At 46.0% G+C, this 16,840-nt stretch overlaps 1 protein-coding gene across 6 annotated transcripts in view; it reads left to right on the top strand.

The window, feature by feature from the left end:
- The first annotated feature begins 2,414 nt into the window (after positions 1-2,414).
- U2SURP (U2 snRNP associated SURP domain containing) overlaps positions 2,415-16,840 on the top strand; it is a 68,471-nt gene continuing 54,045 nt past the window's right edge. For 3 of the 6 annotated variants that reach the window (XM_077826759.1, XM_077826758.1, XM_077826760.1), the window contains exon 1: positions 2,417-2,515. In XM_077826759.1, the coding sequence (XP_077682885.1) occupies positions 2,471-2,515 (45 nt within the window). In that variant the 5' untranslated portion in view covers positions 2,417-2,470. Of the gene's footprint in view, positions 2,516-16,840 lie in introns of all 6 variants that reach the window. The other 3 variants (XM_077826763.1, XM_077826757.1, XM_077826761.1) reach the window with 2 other exon arrangements.

Genomic DNA, 16,840 nt, shown 5'->3' with positions numbered 1-16,840 from the left:
TCCTTAAGATCTAAGGGTCTGGGTCTGTAGTCACCTAGGCAAATTGGTGAGGCTTTTTACCAAACCTTGTCCAGGAAGTGGGGTGCAAGGTTCTGGGAAGTATTTTGGGGGGAAAGATGTTTCCAAACAGCTCTTCTCCAGTAACCAGTATTTGTTTGGTGGTGGTAGTGGCCAATCCAAGGACAAAGGGTGGAATATTTTGTACCTTGGGGAAGTTTTGACCTAAGCTGGTAAAGATAAGCTTAGGAGGCTTTTCATGCAGGTCCCCACATCTGTACCCTAGAGTTCAGAGTGGGGGAGGAACCTTGACAGGTAGCTTCACCAGGCTGCCCACCTTGACACTATGGATCATACTCTTCTTCTCAAAATCCTGTCATCCTTGGATTTTGTGAACATGCTTGACTGCTCTCATGCACTGCCCCCCAATCTCCTCCCTTTAATTAATGATACAACCTGATCTTCCTCACCATAATCATCCTGGCAATAAGTTACAGGTCTCTCACCCCAACTTTAGGAACAGGTTATCTTTGGCTGACATTTCATCTTATCAAAGCTCTGTAATATAACATAGTATATCAACAAAGCACCCCCATGATGGCAATTGTGTATGTAGCTATAAGCATGTCCATTGACTTAAATGGGACCTAAGTACAAGGGTGCTTCAGTGTTTTGCTGATCATAACCAGTACCTAAATCTTTACCCAGACAGTGCAGTATGGAGCAGTAATGTAAAATGCTCCCACCAGCTCACCTTGCTCAGAAGCTGGGCAACCATGTTCAACACTAGCTGATGCTTCCTAGAGTATGTCTACACTATGATAAGAAACTCATGGCACTGAGTCACAGAACACAGGTCAACTAACTTGGGCTAGCAAGGCTTGGGCCATGGGCCTAAAAATAGCACTGTTGACGGTCAGGCTGGAGGACGTAGGCTCTGAGACCCTCCCCATTCATGGTGCCTCAGAGGCCAGGCTCTATCAACCTGAGCCTGAACATCTGCAGAGCTATTTTATTGCCCAACAGCCTGAGCCCTGCAAACCCAAATCAGCTGACCCAGGCCAACTGCAGCTGTGCCACAGGCTTTTTATTGCAATGTAGACATATCTCTAGTGGCCTTTGTAGACAGCCAGGTAGAGCCTGTTGCAGGAATCAACTCTAGAGATAATAAAGGCATAGATACAATTTCCCCTACCCCTGCCAGCATTGAAGTCCAGATTCAGCAAGACACTGCTTAGCTTTAGGTGCATATATAGTTCCACTGAAGTCAATAGGCTATTCATATGCTTAAATACCTTGCTGATTCAGAATCTGTCTTTCTCCTCATTCATTTCCCTCCCCTTCTCTGTCTATTCTTGGTCTCTCCCTCCCTTCCCCTTTGCTCTGCCACTTTTTTTCTGCTCATGTTCTTTCCTTCTTACCTCTCTGCCCACTTTGAGTTCCCTACCAACCTTTCAGTTGGCTTCTCAGCCCGTTCCTCCTTCGTTTTTACCCCCTTATGCCACCATCCATTTTTCCTCTTTTTTCTATCTTTTCTCCAGCTTTCTTACTTAAATATTAAGGGGCATTTTGCTTCCAAAGTTCTGAGCTCCAAGCTTGCCTCATTATCCTACCCATTGTAAAGGCCTGGGAGAAGTAGCCACTCCAACAGCACTCTCTCACTGATGAGGGATCTTCTCCAGACTTTGCCTCACAGTGACATGCATGCTACAGGCAGAATGAGAAGCAAAGTCCCAGCTGCATGAAACAGTGCACATCTGGTGGCATGGGAACTGCATACAGAGATCAGGTTTCAGAGTAACAGCCGTGTTAGTCTGTATTTGCAAAAAGAAAAGGAGTACTTGTGGCATCTTAGAGACTAACCAATTTGCTCAAATAAGTTGGTTAGTCTCTAAGGTGCCACAAGCACTCCTTTTCTTTTTGCATACAGAGAGCAGCTCCCAAAACGGAGAGCAGGATCAGCAAGGGAATTATCATTTGAGTAAAGTACCAGAGCAAACATAAAAAACGTAAGAATGATTGTACTGGTCAGCCCACTAGTCCACCTAGGCAAGTATCCTGTCTTCAGGCAGAGGCCAGGGCCAGCACTCTGCCTAATCCTCCACTCAGTTACACCCTTACCAGTACACTCACTCCTGGGGCCTTATTCACCACTCTCTTACGCCAGTGTTAAGCTGGTGTAACTCCAGTGCAATCAATGGAGTTACACTGGGGTAAAACGTGTGTACGTGACGGGAGAGTCAGGCCCCCTGACACAAACGCAGCACACTGCAGTATCTTTAGGTCGACAACGGCTGCCGCGCGCTCATCAGGCCGAGCCAGACCCGCCGCCGCAACCCCGCCGTCCGCATCGCTAGCTCGGCCATCGATTCGTCGCACTTCCCCCCCCCCTCCTCCGCGCGGCCTGTCCCCTTTCCTCTTCAATCGGTGCTCGATTCCTTGCCGCCAGGGCTGAGCCAGGGAGAGAATCAAGATGGCGGACAAAACGCCAGGCGGGTCGCAGAAAACCAGTGCGAAGGTGAGGCCGCCTCGCGGGCCCTGTAAGCGGCGCCGCTGCTCGGGGCCCGTTCGGGGCACGGAGGGTGGCGGCATCCAGCCCTGGGGGCGGGGGAGCCAGGGCGTGCGGGACGCACGGACCCAGGTGCGCAGGCCGTGCGGCCTGCTCCGTCCCTCCCCTCCGTGGCGTTACTGCGGGCTGCTGGCGGCGGGACGGATGGGGCAGTGGGGAAGGGCTAGGGCAGCAGGGAGGTCGGGGTCCAGGGTTTCTCCTACTGCTTAGCTAGCATCAAAAGGTGGGGGAGGTCTAAGGCCTGTGGGAAGCGCCCCCCTCCCTGCACCATTAGCCCGCGGGGCCCCCTTCCGGCACCCAGTGCTGGCACCACGTTCTCCCGGGGCGGGGGTTGTGTTGGGGCAGAGTGGGGTGCATCTGCAGCCTTGCTCCTCTGGGTTTGCCCTCTCCCAGCGCTGCACTTCTGGGGGGGGGATCAATGCCCCCCCTTTACCTGGATTCATGTTAAACTAGTTCTTTTGCTCATTTGGGATGGATTTTGCCACAGTTTTGTTTCACTGAAACACTCACAATCTCAGTAGCTTTACAGGGCCTTGTTTGAAGGCCTTATTTTTAAAGCTTCTTGCTCTGGTGATGAACAGATTTGTTGTAAATTTCAGTTCCAGATTGAAACCATTTCCCCTTTACTCTCTGTTTTATGCCTAAATTATTTGTTATAATGTCTCTGTTAGGGTGGTGGCAACTCAGGTGTTCTTAGGCCATGTTTACATTACCATTTATGTCAGTAAAACTTATGTCACTCAAGGACGTGAAAGAAACACCCCACGAGGGACATAAGTTTTGCCAGCATAAATGGTAGTGTGCACAGCACTATATTGGTGGGAGAGTGTCTCCTGTTGACTTAGCTAGCTGCTCATTGAAGTAGTTTTATGTCAACCAGAGCACTCTCTCCCACTTTGGCATAGAGTGGCTAAATGAGGAATCTTACAGCTGCACGGCTGTGCATCTGTAAACTCACTAGTGTAGATGTGGCCAGTGACTCTGAAGAAACAGACAGAGACGTCCAAAATCACATGGCAAATCAGCATTTTCTAGTGTCTGATTCCTAGTCCTGTGCTCAGACTGCAGTTTTTCAGATGTTTTTGGTGTGACAACTTTGCAGCCTCATGGAATGCATTTTCTCTGTGTTCCTAATTCCCATTGCTGACATGATTTCCTATAATACTGGAATAATCCAATATTTCCTACAATCCTGCAGCAACATTTGCACAGATCCTGTGTCCCCGTGGAGCCCCCATGCAGTTGTAGGATTGGGGCATATGAACCATATCCTCTTGACTCAAAGGTCTAGAAATGTTTGGAGTTTATATTTTTGTGGTAGTGGATGGAAATGAGGAAGAGGTTGTTATAATAATCAAAGGCCTCAATCCTGCAGACACGTGCATGTGCTTAACTTGATTCACATAGGTATTCCAATTTCCTACTTTGGAAATATTAAACCTGTTTAGGGAATGTTTCCCGATTGTGGATTAGAAATTCGTAGTTAATTTGAGATTGACTTTTCTGTTTCCATCTCCCGCTTCTCACTTCTGGTTGAAATCATTGGTGTTTTCCCTCAGTGAGCCAACTTTATTGTGCATAATTAAGGCTGCTGAGGATTGAGAGGCTCGAGTCAAAACTATATGGTAGCCACTGGCTGGCTTGTTTAAAGCCACATAGGAAATCTACATTTGATCAGGGTGGATGCTTAGGAGTAATACCTAGAAGTGGGAGAAACATTTGTTGCCTGAATCTCCCACAAAAGTGAGGAATCAGTAGGGACTATAGTGTACTCCAATGGTTGGGTGCTCTCCAGCACCTGGTAATGATCCTAGGGATAGTGAAGCCATAAATTCTCTTCCACTCAATCCCATTGCAGGTATTAAGCTGTGTCTACACTGTGGACCTTATAGCAGCACAGCTACACTGCTGCGGCTACACCGCTGTCAGGTCTCCTGTGTAGCTGCTCTATGCTCACGGGAGATTAAAGCACTCCCAATGAGCAGCAGTAGCTATGTCAGCATGAGAGCATCTCCCACCGACATAGAGCTGTCCACACCAGTGCTTTTGTCGGTGAAACTTATGTTGGTTTGGGGTGTGTTATTTCACACCTGTGGCCGACAAAAGTGCTATTGTAGACAAAGCCTTAGAGTGGCCAGCCAGTAACAGTATGTAGTTCTTCCTAGTAGCTGGCTATTCAGTCTTCCGAAGCAGAAGGGTCGTGGGCCAGGAATAGGATATGGGACTTGGAGAACCAAGATTCTGTTTCTGTTGCTACTCAATATGTAAATTATTTAACCTCTTACTCAATTTTTCCTTTCACCAAAGTGGGGATAACTTATCCAGCTCAGATGAAATGAACGATATATAGATATTAAATATATAAATGTCCCCCATCACTGGGGTGTTGTTTTTTCCCCCATTGATCTATTCCCAGTATGATCAGAGAGCCTTATTTTCCCCAGTCACTGCCTTCAACCAGGAAGTGGACCCAGAGTTTGGGAAGGGAAAATATACACTCAAGCTAAACTTTATATATGGGGACTTAGCGGTGGAAGTGTTTTATGTTGAAAACTGTTCTTGTATTCAAGGGTAATTAGGAAGAGGTACATTAAAGTGTTGACCCGAATCAATATTTTGCCTTCCTCTGCAACATTGGGTATGGGTCATTAGAGTAAACAGTAGATTCCCTATAACTTGAAGTCAAAAATTGTCATTTTCATCACTTAACAGTGCAAGGAAATGCACACTCTGCATTGCTTTAAGTGAGGCAGTGTATTAATAAAATCTGGGAAATAGCACTCATCTTTTTCTGAGTTAACAGCTTTCTCTGGTGAGTCACTATGTGCCAGGAACAGTGAAGTAAAATCTACAAAAATGTGCTGAGTTTCAGTGTGGTTGCTGTCCATAAGATTTGAAGAAGCAGTGGTGTTAACTTTCAGGTGGTATTTTAATTTTCATTGTGTTGCTACTTAAACTTGTAAGCAGGAATGAAAGATGTGGGTACTCACTCCTTCACCCCTGGAAAAATATAAAAGAAGTATGTGTCCTTCTCTTTCTTCCTCTGCTTTCCAGCAGCGATGGGTTGAATACCGGCTGCACCTGCTTTTACAAGTTTAGCAGTAGCAGTATAGTAATAAATTAAAATGTCATGTGCTTCAGAAGAAATGACTTCTAATTCTTTATTCAGGTCTACAAGTGATACAGATTTAACTAGTGAAATAGGAAATACACATAGGTATAAAATTTAATTTCCAGAAATTTTTGCTTATTTTGATATAAACTTTTTGTAGACAAGTATGTTAAGAGGAGGGGTGAAGAAAGTAGTGGGCCTTGAAAAATGCAGTTTCTCTTAGTGAATGGGAAGATTTCCCTTTTGAGCATTAGAACTTAAATTATTAGTTTCTACTGAGTTAAAGCTTATATACGAGTATAAATGTGAAGCCCTTAAAATTTCAAGATAACCCGTATAATGTGGGCAGATACAACATTGTCTTTCTGATGTTTTAGACAGCAATTGCTTTTGCTACTTTTCATAGTCTTGCCCAGCAGCAACAATATGTATTTAACAAAACTCAGTTTCAGTGCTGCTGTTCAGAATCCTGTGAGCAGTAGTAAAACTACTATATCAAGAATCCTGTCAATTTCACCCTGTGGGTTAGGTTTTTAAAAACCTATTGGGGCCACTGCCGCTCCTGCAGCTACATTTTATTATTAAAGCTCACATTTGGAATTATTTACAGGGAAGAGGGCTCAAAATAAGAGGTTGGAGGGAAGCCTCTTTTCTTCCCCACCCTTTATTTGTAGCAGCCATGGGAGGACATGGGGGCAAGTGGGGGGAGTTTGAGTTTGAAGAGCTGAGGCCAGATTTTCAGCTCTTCTGTAGGACTGTTTGCACTTCTCTGGTGATAAAAAGCAGCTGTAAATGTGGCTTCTCTGGCACCATGAGCATTGCTCTTGTGGAAGCTAAGTGGCGTAGAGCCAATGTATTGGCATTATCTCACCACTTTTCTAAGCCTTTACCCTTAAAAGTTAGATCAACCTAGCTGCTTTGCTCATGAAAAATTTTGTGTCCTGAGTGCCGAAGTTAGGTTGACTGAACTGCTGGCATAGGTGTGTCTGTGTCAGTGGTCCCCAAACTTTTGTATTGGGGACCCCTTTCACACAGCAAGATTCTGAGTGCGACACCCCCCCAAAAAAAAATTAAAAACACATTTTTAAAATATTTAACAGTATTATAAATGCTGGAGACAAAGCAGGGTTTGGAGGTGGAGGCTGACAGCTGGTGACCATCCACATAATAACCTCATGACCCCCTGAGGGGTCCCAACCCTCAGTTTGAGAACCCCTGGTTTATGTCAGTGGAAGATGTATCTGGTGCTGTAGTGTAGACATGCTCCTACTATGAAGGTGTGATGTGGTGTCCTTATGCCTCAGTGATTCCCAGCTGCCAGAATAGACCCTTGGGGGCTATTGGCCATTGGTGCAACTTAGAGATGCTTCAAGTTGTGCCTTGAAATCCTCTCAGTAACTTCATGATCAAATGGCTTAAAGCTGTAAAAATCTGCATCTTTGAAGCATTCAGGGGGTTCTCCAGGAGAAGAAAGAGATACTCTTCTTCCTTTGAGGAGTTAGAGGGGAGATAGAGCTCAAATGTATTAGAAACTACTAGCTAGAAGCTGATAGGAATGCTGGAGTCTCAAGAAGTGGCTTTGGATGGCATCTTGATAATAAATTCTAGTGTCTGGAGGAGTGGAGGCTCAGTTTCTTTCCAGTGCAGTGACCCTCACCTATGGGCCCCTTGTCTTTTGTATCTGCTTGTGTCTAGTAGGCTGAGTTTTCTGGCTAGGAATTTTGTATGGTTCAATTTTTGGCAGCCCAGTTTGACACTTTAAAGGGGCCTGACTTTTCAAAAGTGCCGAGCACCTCCCTTCTGAAAATTGGGACCATGCAAGGTTTTTCAAGTTCGGCACCAAAAAGTAGTCACTTCTGAAAATCTTGACCTTTACCTAATTTTGTTAGTAGGTAATGTTACCATAGTTTATAAAAATGTGGGTTTATTAAAGGAATTATGGGCTACGTAGGTCAAAACAATATGTTGGCTATCAGTGTTCCCTCTAATTTTTCCCACCAATGTGCGGAATGATTTTTATGTTCACCAATGTGGAGATGGTATGACACATCACCTTCATATCAGTGCACATAACAAAATTCATGTGGGGGTTCGGAGTGTGGGAGGGGGCTCAGGGCTGGGGCAGAGGGTTGGGGTGCAGGCGTGTGAGTACTCTGGCTGGGGGTGTAGGTTCCGGGATGGGGCTGGGAATGAGGGGTTAGGGTGCAGGAGGGTGCTCAGGGGCTACGGTGGGGAGAGAGGACTTCCCCCAGCTCTCTATCCCCGCAGCAGCAGCACCTGGGCTGGGGGGGAGAGGCACTTCTCCCTGCTGCAACAGCTCTGGGGTTGGGGCTGCAGGATAGGCGCCCCTTCCCCTGGCCCCAGCAGGTCTGGGCCAGGGGAGGTGCTGCACCTGGGTCTGGATCAGGCTTGTCTGGCCACGGCTGGGGCCAGGCTGCCCCACCCCAGCCACGGCTGGGGCCGATCTGGCCACGTCACCCCAGCAGATCTGGGTGACCCATATGCAGCTGGGTCCAGCCACGCCGCAGCAGAGTTCGGGCTGGGGGAGGGGTGCCCCTCCCACGGCTGCGCAGGTCCACGGGAGGGTTCCTTAAGTGCCTGCATGGCACTAAATAGGCTGCTGCACGGCTGCGCAGCTTGCTGGTAATTTAGTTGGCTATGGTCCCAAATTAAGGTTTGTGAAGTATTTTGAAAATAATGCATCTCAGTGCGTATTTTAAAATGGTTTTTCATGTAGTACTGTGGAAGTGATATGACTTTTGTGATCTGACAATATTAGGGAATTTAAATTAAAAAATTTAAATCAGAACATAAGAATGGCCGTACTGGTCAGACCAAAGGTCCATCTAGCCCGTATCCTGTCTCCCGACAGTGGCCAATGCCGGATGCCCTCAAGGGAATAAACAGAACTAGTAATCATCAAGTGATCCATTCCTTGTTGCCCATTCTCAGCTTCTGGCAAACAGAGGCTAGGGACACCATCCCTGCCTATCCTGGCTAATAGCCATTGATGGACCTCTCCTCCATGAATTTATCTAGTTCTTTTTTAAACCTTGTTATAGTCTTGGCCTTCACAACATCCTCTGGCAAGGAGTTCCATAGGTTGACTGTGTGTTGTGTGAAAAAATACTTCCTTTTGTTTGCTTTAAATCTGCTGCCTATTAATTTCATTTGGTGACCCCTAGTTCTTGTGTTATAAGAAGCAGTAAATCACACTTCCTTATTTACTTTCTCCATACCAGTCATGATTTTATAGACCTCTATCATATCCCCCCTTCATCATCTCTTTTCCAAGCTGAAAAGTCCCAAGTTTTATTAATCTTTCCTCATATGGTAGCCATTCCGTACCCCTAATAATTTTTGTTGCCCTTTTCTGAACCTTTTCCAATTCCAATATATCTTTTTTTGAGATGGGGTGACCACATTTGCATGCAGTATTCAAGATGTGGGCGTGCCATGGATTTATATAGAGGCAATATATTTTCTGTCGTCTTATCTATCCCTTTTTAAATGATTCCCAACATTCTGCTTGCTTTTTTGACTGCTGCTGCACATTGAGTGGATGTTTTCAGAGAACTATCCACAATGACTCCAAGATCTCTTTCTTGAGTGGTAACAGCTATTCTAGATCCCATCACTTTTTTTATAGTTGGGATCATGCCTCTTATGCTTATCAACATTAAATTTCATATGCCATTTTCTTGCCCAGTCACCCAGTTTTGTGAGATCCCTTTATAACTCTTAGCAGTCAATTTTGGACTTGAGTAATTTAGTATCATTTGCAAACTTTGCCATCTCATTGTTTACTCCTTTTTTCAGATAATTTAGGAATATGCTTAGTGGCACTGGTCCCAATACAGATTCTTGAGGGACCCCCAATATTTATTACTTTTCATTTTGAAAACTGACCATTTCTACCCTTTGTTCCGTATCTTTAAGCAGTTACTGATCCATGAGAAGACCTTCCCTCTTATCCCATGACTCTTTACTTTGCTTAAGAGCCTTTTGTGAGGGACCTTGTGTTAGCCGACGGCCAAGGATGTTTGGTGAGGTGCCAGCTATGCCCGTTTATACCATCCGTGACTTTAACCGCTAGGACGCACTGTCCCTTCGCGGCGGGCAGCCCGGGCTAGGCTGACGGATGCCCCAAGGTCCTAACCACCCGTGACTTTAACTGCTAGAGCTCAGAGCTCCTTCGCAGCGGGCAGTCAATACTGACTGACAGGTGCCCCAATGGCAGCACTAAGAGCCTCTCCACACCCGTGACTTTAACTGCTAGAGCTCACAGCTCCTTCGCAGCGGGCAGCCAGGATTGACTGACAGGTGCCCCAAGAGTTTGCCCCGTGGAGGCGGCACAACTCAACGCTAGGCTCTTAGTACTCTCACCTAATGGCCAGGCTTTAGAGCCAAAACGGCTGAGGTTCTTTAATTGTGTTGGCTGCTTTACAGTAAACCAGAGAAAACAAGTCAGGCTTATGCATAAATGGTTACCAAAATTTATTAAGCTAGATTCTAATCATGTGGTTACAAAATTGCTAGTGCCTACTTATTTAAATGTAGAGATGTTACACACACAAACAAGTTACAAAACTGAAGCCACAATCCCAAAGAAAGAAAACAAAGTATAGAGCTCTATTTCAAAATATGTGTACACTAAAGATAGGAGATCAGGTGTGGGTGCTTCTTACCCTCCTTGCATCTCTCGATTCCAGCGGTGCCAAGCCAGGATCGGTCACTCAATTCCGCGGAAAGACGAATAAGGGACAAGGCGTAGGGACCCTCTTAGCTGCAGAAGCCTTGGGAGGCTGTCACTTATCTGACCAGCAGATAGATAGTGAAAAGCACTCAAAAATCATGGTGCTGTAGGTCCCCTACTTATACCTCTGTACTCCTTTATTCTCTTTCTCCTTTCTTATGCCAAATCGAGGCTGGTCTGTCTGGGTGACGCCAGCTTTCGCAAGAGTAGTTTACACTTGCAAGGGAGAGAAACAATAAGTGTTGACTACTGGACATTTCTTTTATCAGGGTAAATATTTTCCCAACTAGGATGTTGGTGTGTGTGCATCACGCTATTTAGTAGGGGCTAAAAGCCATGTCTGTCACAGGGCCTCTGCCTGCTGTGAGCTTAATCGTTGTATCTGCCCCCAGAGGCACACCTGTGCTTTCACAGCTTCAAAGGCTGTGCTGGAATATATGTTAAGTGCCCTGTTCCGGCCTCCTCCTGTGTTTCCAGCAATGCTGGTCTGAGGGGGGGGGGGGGGGGGGCTGGCTGTCTGGCTACACCTTGTCAAAGGCTTTCTGAAAGTTGAAGTACACAATATCCACTGGATACCCCTTGACAACATGTTTGTTGACCTCCCCCCCCCCCAAAGAATTCTAATAGATTAGCGAGGGATGATTTCCCTTTACAAAAGCCATGTTGACTCTTTCCCAACATACTGTGTTCATATATGTGCCTGATAATTCTGTTCTTTTACTATAGTTTCAACCAATTGGCCTGATACTGAAGTTAAGCTTAACAGACTGTAATTGTCAAGATTGTCTGTGGAGCCTCTCTCAAAAATTGGCATTGCATTAGCTATCCTCCAGTTCTCTGCAACAAAAGATGATTTAAGAGATACGTTACATACCACTGTTAATATTTCCACAATTTCATATTTGAGTTCCTTCAGAATTCTTGGATGAATACCATCCGGTCCTGGTGATTTATTAGTGTTTAATTTATCAGTTTATTCCAAAACTTAATCTATTGACATCTTAATCTGAGACAGTTTCTCAGATTTGTGCCCTAAAAAAATGGCTCAATGTTGGAATTTCCTCACATCTGGTGCAGTGAAGATTGTTGCAGAGAATTAATTTAGCTTCTTCACAACTAAGTGCTCCTTTAGCACGTCAATTGTACAGTGACCCCACTGCTGGATTGTCAGGCTTCCTGCTTTTGATGTACTTAAAAAAAAAAAAAAATGCTGTTAGATTTTGTGCCTTTGCTAGTTTTCCTTCAAATTCTTTTTGACCTACCTAATTATATTTTACACTTGACTTGCCAGAGTTTTTCCTTTCTATTTTCCTCAGTAGGATTTGACCTCTTTACACCTGCAGCCGCCTCTTTTACTCTGTTGGTTAGTGAAGGTGGCATTATTTTGATTCTCTTACTGTGGGTTTTTTTCATTTGGGGTGTGTATATATAGTTTAAGCCTCTATAATCGTGTTTTTAAATAGTTTTCATACAGCTAGCGGGCATTTCACACTTGTGACTGTTCCTTTTAATGTCCATTTAACTAGCTTTCTCATTTTTGTGTAGTTTCCCTTTTTGGAGTTAAATGCTACTGTGGTGGGTTTCTTTGTTATTTTCCTCCCTACAAGGATGTTACATTTAATTACGCTATGGTTGCTATTACTGAGGGTTCAGCTATATACACCTCTTGGACCAGATACTTGCCCCATTTAGGAGTAAATAAGGAATGGCCTCCCCCTTGTGGGTTCCTGGACTAGCCGCTCCAAGAAGCAGTCATTAATGGTGACTAGAAATTTTATCTCTGCATCCTGTCCTGAGGTGATGTGTACCTAGTCAATATAGGGATAGTTATAATCCCCCATTATTATTGGGTTTTCTGTTTTTGTAGCTAGAACCCTGCGCGGATACAAAAATGTGGATCCGCACCTGATCCGCATCCGCCAGGATCAACCCACGATTCGACCCACGATCTGTTAGCCGTCTTTTACTGGTCTCCGCATCTGCACCAGCAAGCCGTCTCACAACGGCTAGAGACCGGGGAGGGGGATGGGGGGAAGGAAGTGGGTGGCAGGGTCTTGCAGGGAAGAGGCAGCGCCAGGGTGGGGACTGGGGGTAAGGAGCAGCATGGGGGTGGGGTCTCGAGAAGAAGGGATGGCGCAGAATGGGGAATGGGCATCGCATTGTGTGCTGCTCCTGGGAGCTTGTGAGCAATGGCACACTGCAGCAGCAGTGCAGGTTGCATCACAGTAGGGTGGGGTGCCGGGTCCCTGTTTGCTCCAATCCCTTTGGCTAGGGGCAGGCGCTGCTGCCCAGGAGCTGCCAGGCCCAGGACTGGGAGTGCAGCCAGTGCTGCCGGGCCAGGCCATGGTGGGGACGCTGATGCTGCCCAACAGGCCCGAGCTGCAGGACAGGAAGCGGCTGGACTGGCTGCTGGCCACCGACCCCAAGAGCACTACATCCCCCAGGTTGTGCAAGCCAGGTACCACGGGCCAGGTACCACCAGTGAGTAGAGCCATGCATGGTTGTATCTGTATCTGATTCACTATCTGCAAAAATGGTCCGCAGATATCTGCAGATTTGCAGGTCTCTATGTGTGGCCTCTCTCCTCTTTCTGAGCATTTCACAGTCACTGTCACCATCTCAGTCAGGTGGTTGGTAGTATGTTCTTATTGCTGCACTCTTATTATTCAAGCACTGAATTTCTATCCGTAGAGATTCTGTGGTTTCAGAGTAGCAGCCGTGTTAGTCTGTATTCGCAAAAAGAAAAGGAGTACTTGTGGCGCCTTAGAGACTAACCAATTTATTGGAGCATAAGCTTTCGTGAGCTACAGCTCACTTCATCATGCACTTTATGCATCCAATGAAGTGAGCTGTAGCTCACGAAAGCTTATGCTCAAATAAATTGGTTAGTCTCTAAGGCGCCACAAGTACTCCTTCTCTTTTTAGAGATTCTATGGTAGCTTGATTAATTCCAGATTTTTGCTATATTTGACTCTATACTTTCTTTTACATATAATGTCCTCCCCCAACAGTGCGACCTATTTTGCCATTCCCGTTTATTTTATATGCTGGTATTACCATGTCCCATTGGTTATTATCATTCCACCAGGTTTCTATGATACCTATTATATCAATATCTGCATTTAATATCAGGCATTCAAGTTCATCCATCTTTGTATTTACACTTCTAGTATTTGTGTACAAGCACTTATAAAATGTATCAATATTTAGATATCTGTCTTTAAGTGATGTAATTGAATAGAACTTTTTTTTTTAATTTTGACCGTTTTATAGTGGAATTGATAGTCACCTCTGTAATTTAGGTGGTAAAAATATTTCAGTTCTAAACTCCTGTTTCAGGTGTTTATATCTTTTTAACACTTAGGGCAAACATTTTCAGTGTTTAGATGCTGCTTTACATTGAATTATTTTTTGAAAGTTTGAACAAAATTGTTTGGATGCAAGCGGAGAGGGGGGGAAAACAGCAGGCCCTCCGTTCGTGGCGAAAAAAGGGTATTTTTCAATCAAGTTAGCTTATTATGATTGAAAAGGCCTATTCTAGGCTACAGCACAACTGGATAGCACCTTCAGACTTGTTACTCTATATCTTAATGAGTGTTAATGTAACACATTTGAAAAGTTCTCTTAACTTAATCTAACACAATTGATAAACACAGCCTTTTGCAGACTAAGGGCTTGGCTACACTTGCGAGTTACAGCGCAATAAAGGAGCCCCGGGTGCACTAGCTCATTACCCATCCACACTGGGAAGGCATGTAGAGCGCTCTGACTCTGCGGCCACCGCGTTGCTGGTACTCCACCTCAGCAAGTGGAATAACGTTTGCTGCACCCCTGCAACGAGGTGTTGCATTACTGCGCTCTGATCAGCCTCTGGAAATGTCCCATAATTCCCTTAAGTCAAGTGGCCACTCTTGTCATTGTTTTTGAATCGCTGCAGGAATGCAGATATGCCCTTTGAAAGCTCTGTTTCTGACAGCAGGCAGCTTATCTGCTCCGAGACAAAGCAAGCCATTAGTGTGGAATGCTGTGTGTGTGAGAGGGGGGCGGAGGGATGGGGAGGGGTGGAGGGGTCTGCTGCTGTCTGAACTTACAAGGTGGCATGCTGACGTGCTCCCAGCCCCCCACATACAAACAACACACTCCCTGTCACACTCCACCCCCCCCCCCATTTGAAGAGCACGTTGCAGCCACTTGCATGCTGGGATAGCTGCCCACAATGCACTGCTCCCAATGCCGCTGCAAGCCGCAAATGTGACCATGCCAGTGCGCTTGAAGCTGTCAGTGTGGACAGACTGCAGCACTTTCCCTATTGCGCTCTCTGAAGGCTGGTTTAACTCAAAGTGCTCTACATCTGCAAGTATAGCCATGCCCCAGGCTGTGTCTACACTTAAATTGCTACAGTGGCAAAGGTGCAGTATCACTTCAGTGGAGACACGCACTAGAGTGACAGGAGGGGTTCTCCTATCGTAGTTAATTCATCTCCTTGAGAGATGGTAGGTAGCCCTATCTTTGCAGGAGGTTAGATTTTTTTTATGCCTCTGAGTGATGTAACTGGATCAACCTAACTTTTTCATGTAGACATGGCCTCAGACACTGTGGAAGAGGGAAAGACACTAAACCATGAGAAAAAAAGTTAACATGGTCAGTTTAATTGTTGCTATTCAGAAAGGTGGTTAGCAGTGTGTAAATGTCAAGCAATGACAGTTTCCTTTGGGGTACTTGGTAAGCTGTGAGCAGCAGCAGAAGCAGGGACTAGAGTTATTCATGGGAGAGTAGTACAGTAACTCCTCACTTAAAGTTGTCCCGGTTAACGTTGTTTCATTGTTACATTGCTGATCAGTTAGGAACACGCTCGTTTAAAGTTGTGCAATGCTCCCTTATAACGTTTGGCAGCCACCTTCTTTGTCCACTGCTTGCAGGAAGAGCAGCCCTTTGCAGCTAGCTGGTGGGGGCTTGGAACCAGGGTGGGTCGGAAGCCCCCCATCAGCTCCCCGCTCCCCTAAGTTCCCTGTGCAGCAGCTGCCTAGCAGGCTATCAGTTGCCTGTAGTTCAGCTGTCCTTCCCCCTACTGCCATGTGCTGCTCCTGCCCTCTGCCTTGGAGCTGCTCCCTGAGCCTCCTGCTTGCTGGGGGGGATGGAGGGGGTGGGCAGGGAAGAAGAAGGGGGGCTAATGTCAGGGTGTCCTCCTGCACTTTGCTTATCCCATCTCCATAGAGTAGGGGGACACACAACAGGGTTCAGGACGGAGGGAGCTTCCTGGCAGCCCTTGTGGTCTCAGCTTGCTGATTAACTTAACAAGGCAGTGTACTTAAGAGTGGGTCAGCATACTTAAAGGGGAAATGCGCATCTCTCTGTCTCACACACACACAGGATGTGTGTCTATGGCCTTGGCTACACTTACAGATGTACAGCACTGTGAGTTAAATCCGCCTTCGTACAGCTCAGTAGGGGAAGCGCTGCAGTCTGTCCACACTGACAGCTGCTGGAGAGAGAGTGGGTTTTTGGGGTGCTGAGAGTGTGTCAGCACGCTGTCTTGTAAGTACAGACCCCTCTCCCTCCCCCTCCTCTGTCTCACTCACTGAAAGCAAACTTCAGCTGTTTCTTTTTTTCTCATACACAAGATAAGCAGCCACTCCCCAAAATGGACCCCAAACTCCCTTTCCCCCCTGCTCTTCAAGCAAACATTAGCAGTCGGCAATCCAAGGAGCCCCCCTGCCTGCCTCTTACTCATTCAAAGCAAACAGTAGCTGTGTTTGTTTTTTTGACAAGCAGCCCCCAAATCGGAGCTTTGAAATGTCACTTCGAAATGTCACTTCCGTGTCCAGAGTTCACAGCAAAACAATAGAGGACACTTCAGTTAAAAGGATTATGGGGAGTTTCCGGAGGTCAATCAGTACGTAATAACATTACTCCCCTTTTACGCTGGAGCGTCTCAGCCAATGTGCAACAGCTGTTAATCCTCTCGGGGAGGTGGAGTACCAGGAGCGCTCCAGCCAGGGAGTCAGAGCGCTCTACGTGCCTTGCCAGTGTGGACGGGGAGTAAGGTAGAGTGCTCTGGGAGGCTTTATTGCGGTAAAATGTGCAAGTGTAGCCAAAGCCTCTGTCTCCGTCTGCCATGCTGTCTCCCCTCCCTCCATTCCTGCTGCCTTCTAGAGTGTGAGGCTACATTAACAACCCTTGAAGGCTCAGCCAACTGCTAGTTCATCGTTTAGCAATAAGGCATTCCCTGGGAAATATCCCCCCCCTCTGACTTCACTCCCTCAACCAACCTTCACAATCATCACTGCTGTGTACAGTATTAAATTGTTTGTTTAAAACTTATACTCTGCGTGTATGTATATTTTTAAAATCTTTTGTCTGGCAAAAAAAATTTCCCTGGAACCTAACCCCTCCTATTTACATTAAT

Source organism: Eretmochelys imbricata, chromosome 9 (assembly GCF_965152235.1).
Source record: "Eretmochelys imbricata isolate rEreImb1 chromosome 9, rEreImb1.hap1, whole genome shotgun sequence".
NCBI classification, from domain to species: Eukaryota; Metazoa; Chordata; order Testudines; family Cheloniidae; genus Eretmochelys; species Eretmochelys imbricata.
The sequence above is the reverse complement of the archived record's forward strand: the minus strand, read 5'-3'. Positions and strand labels throughout refer to the sequence as shown.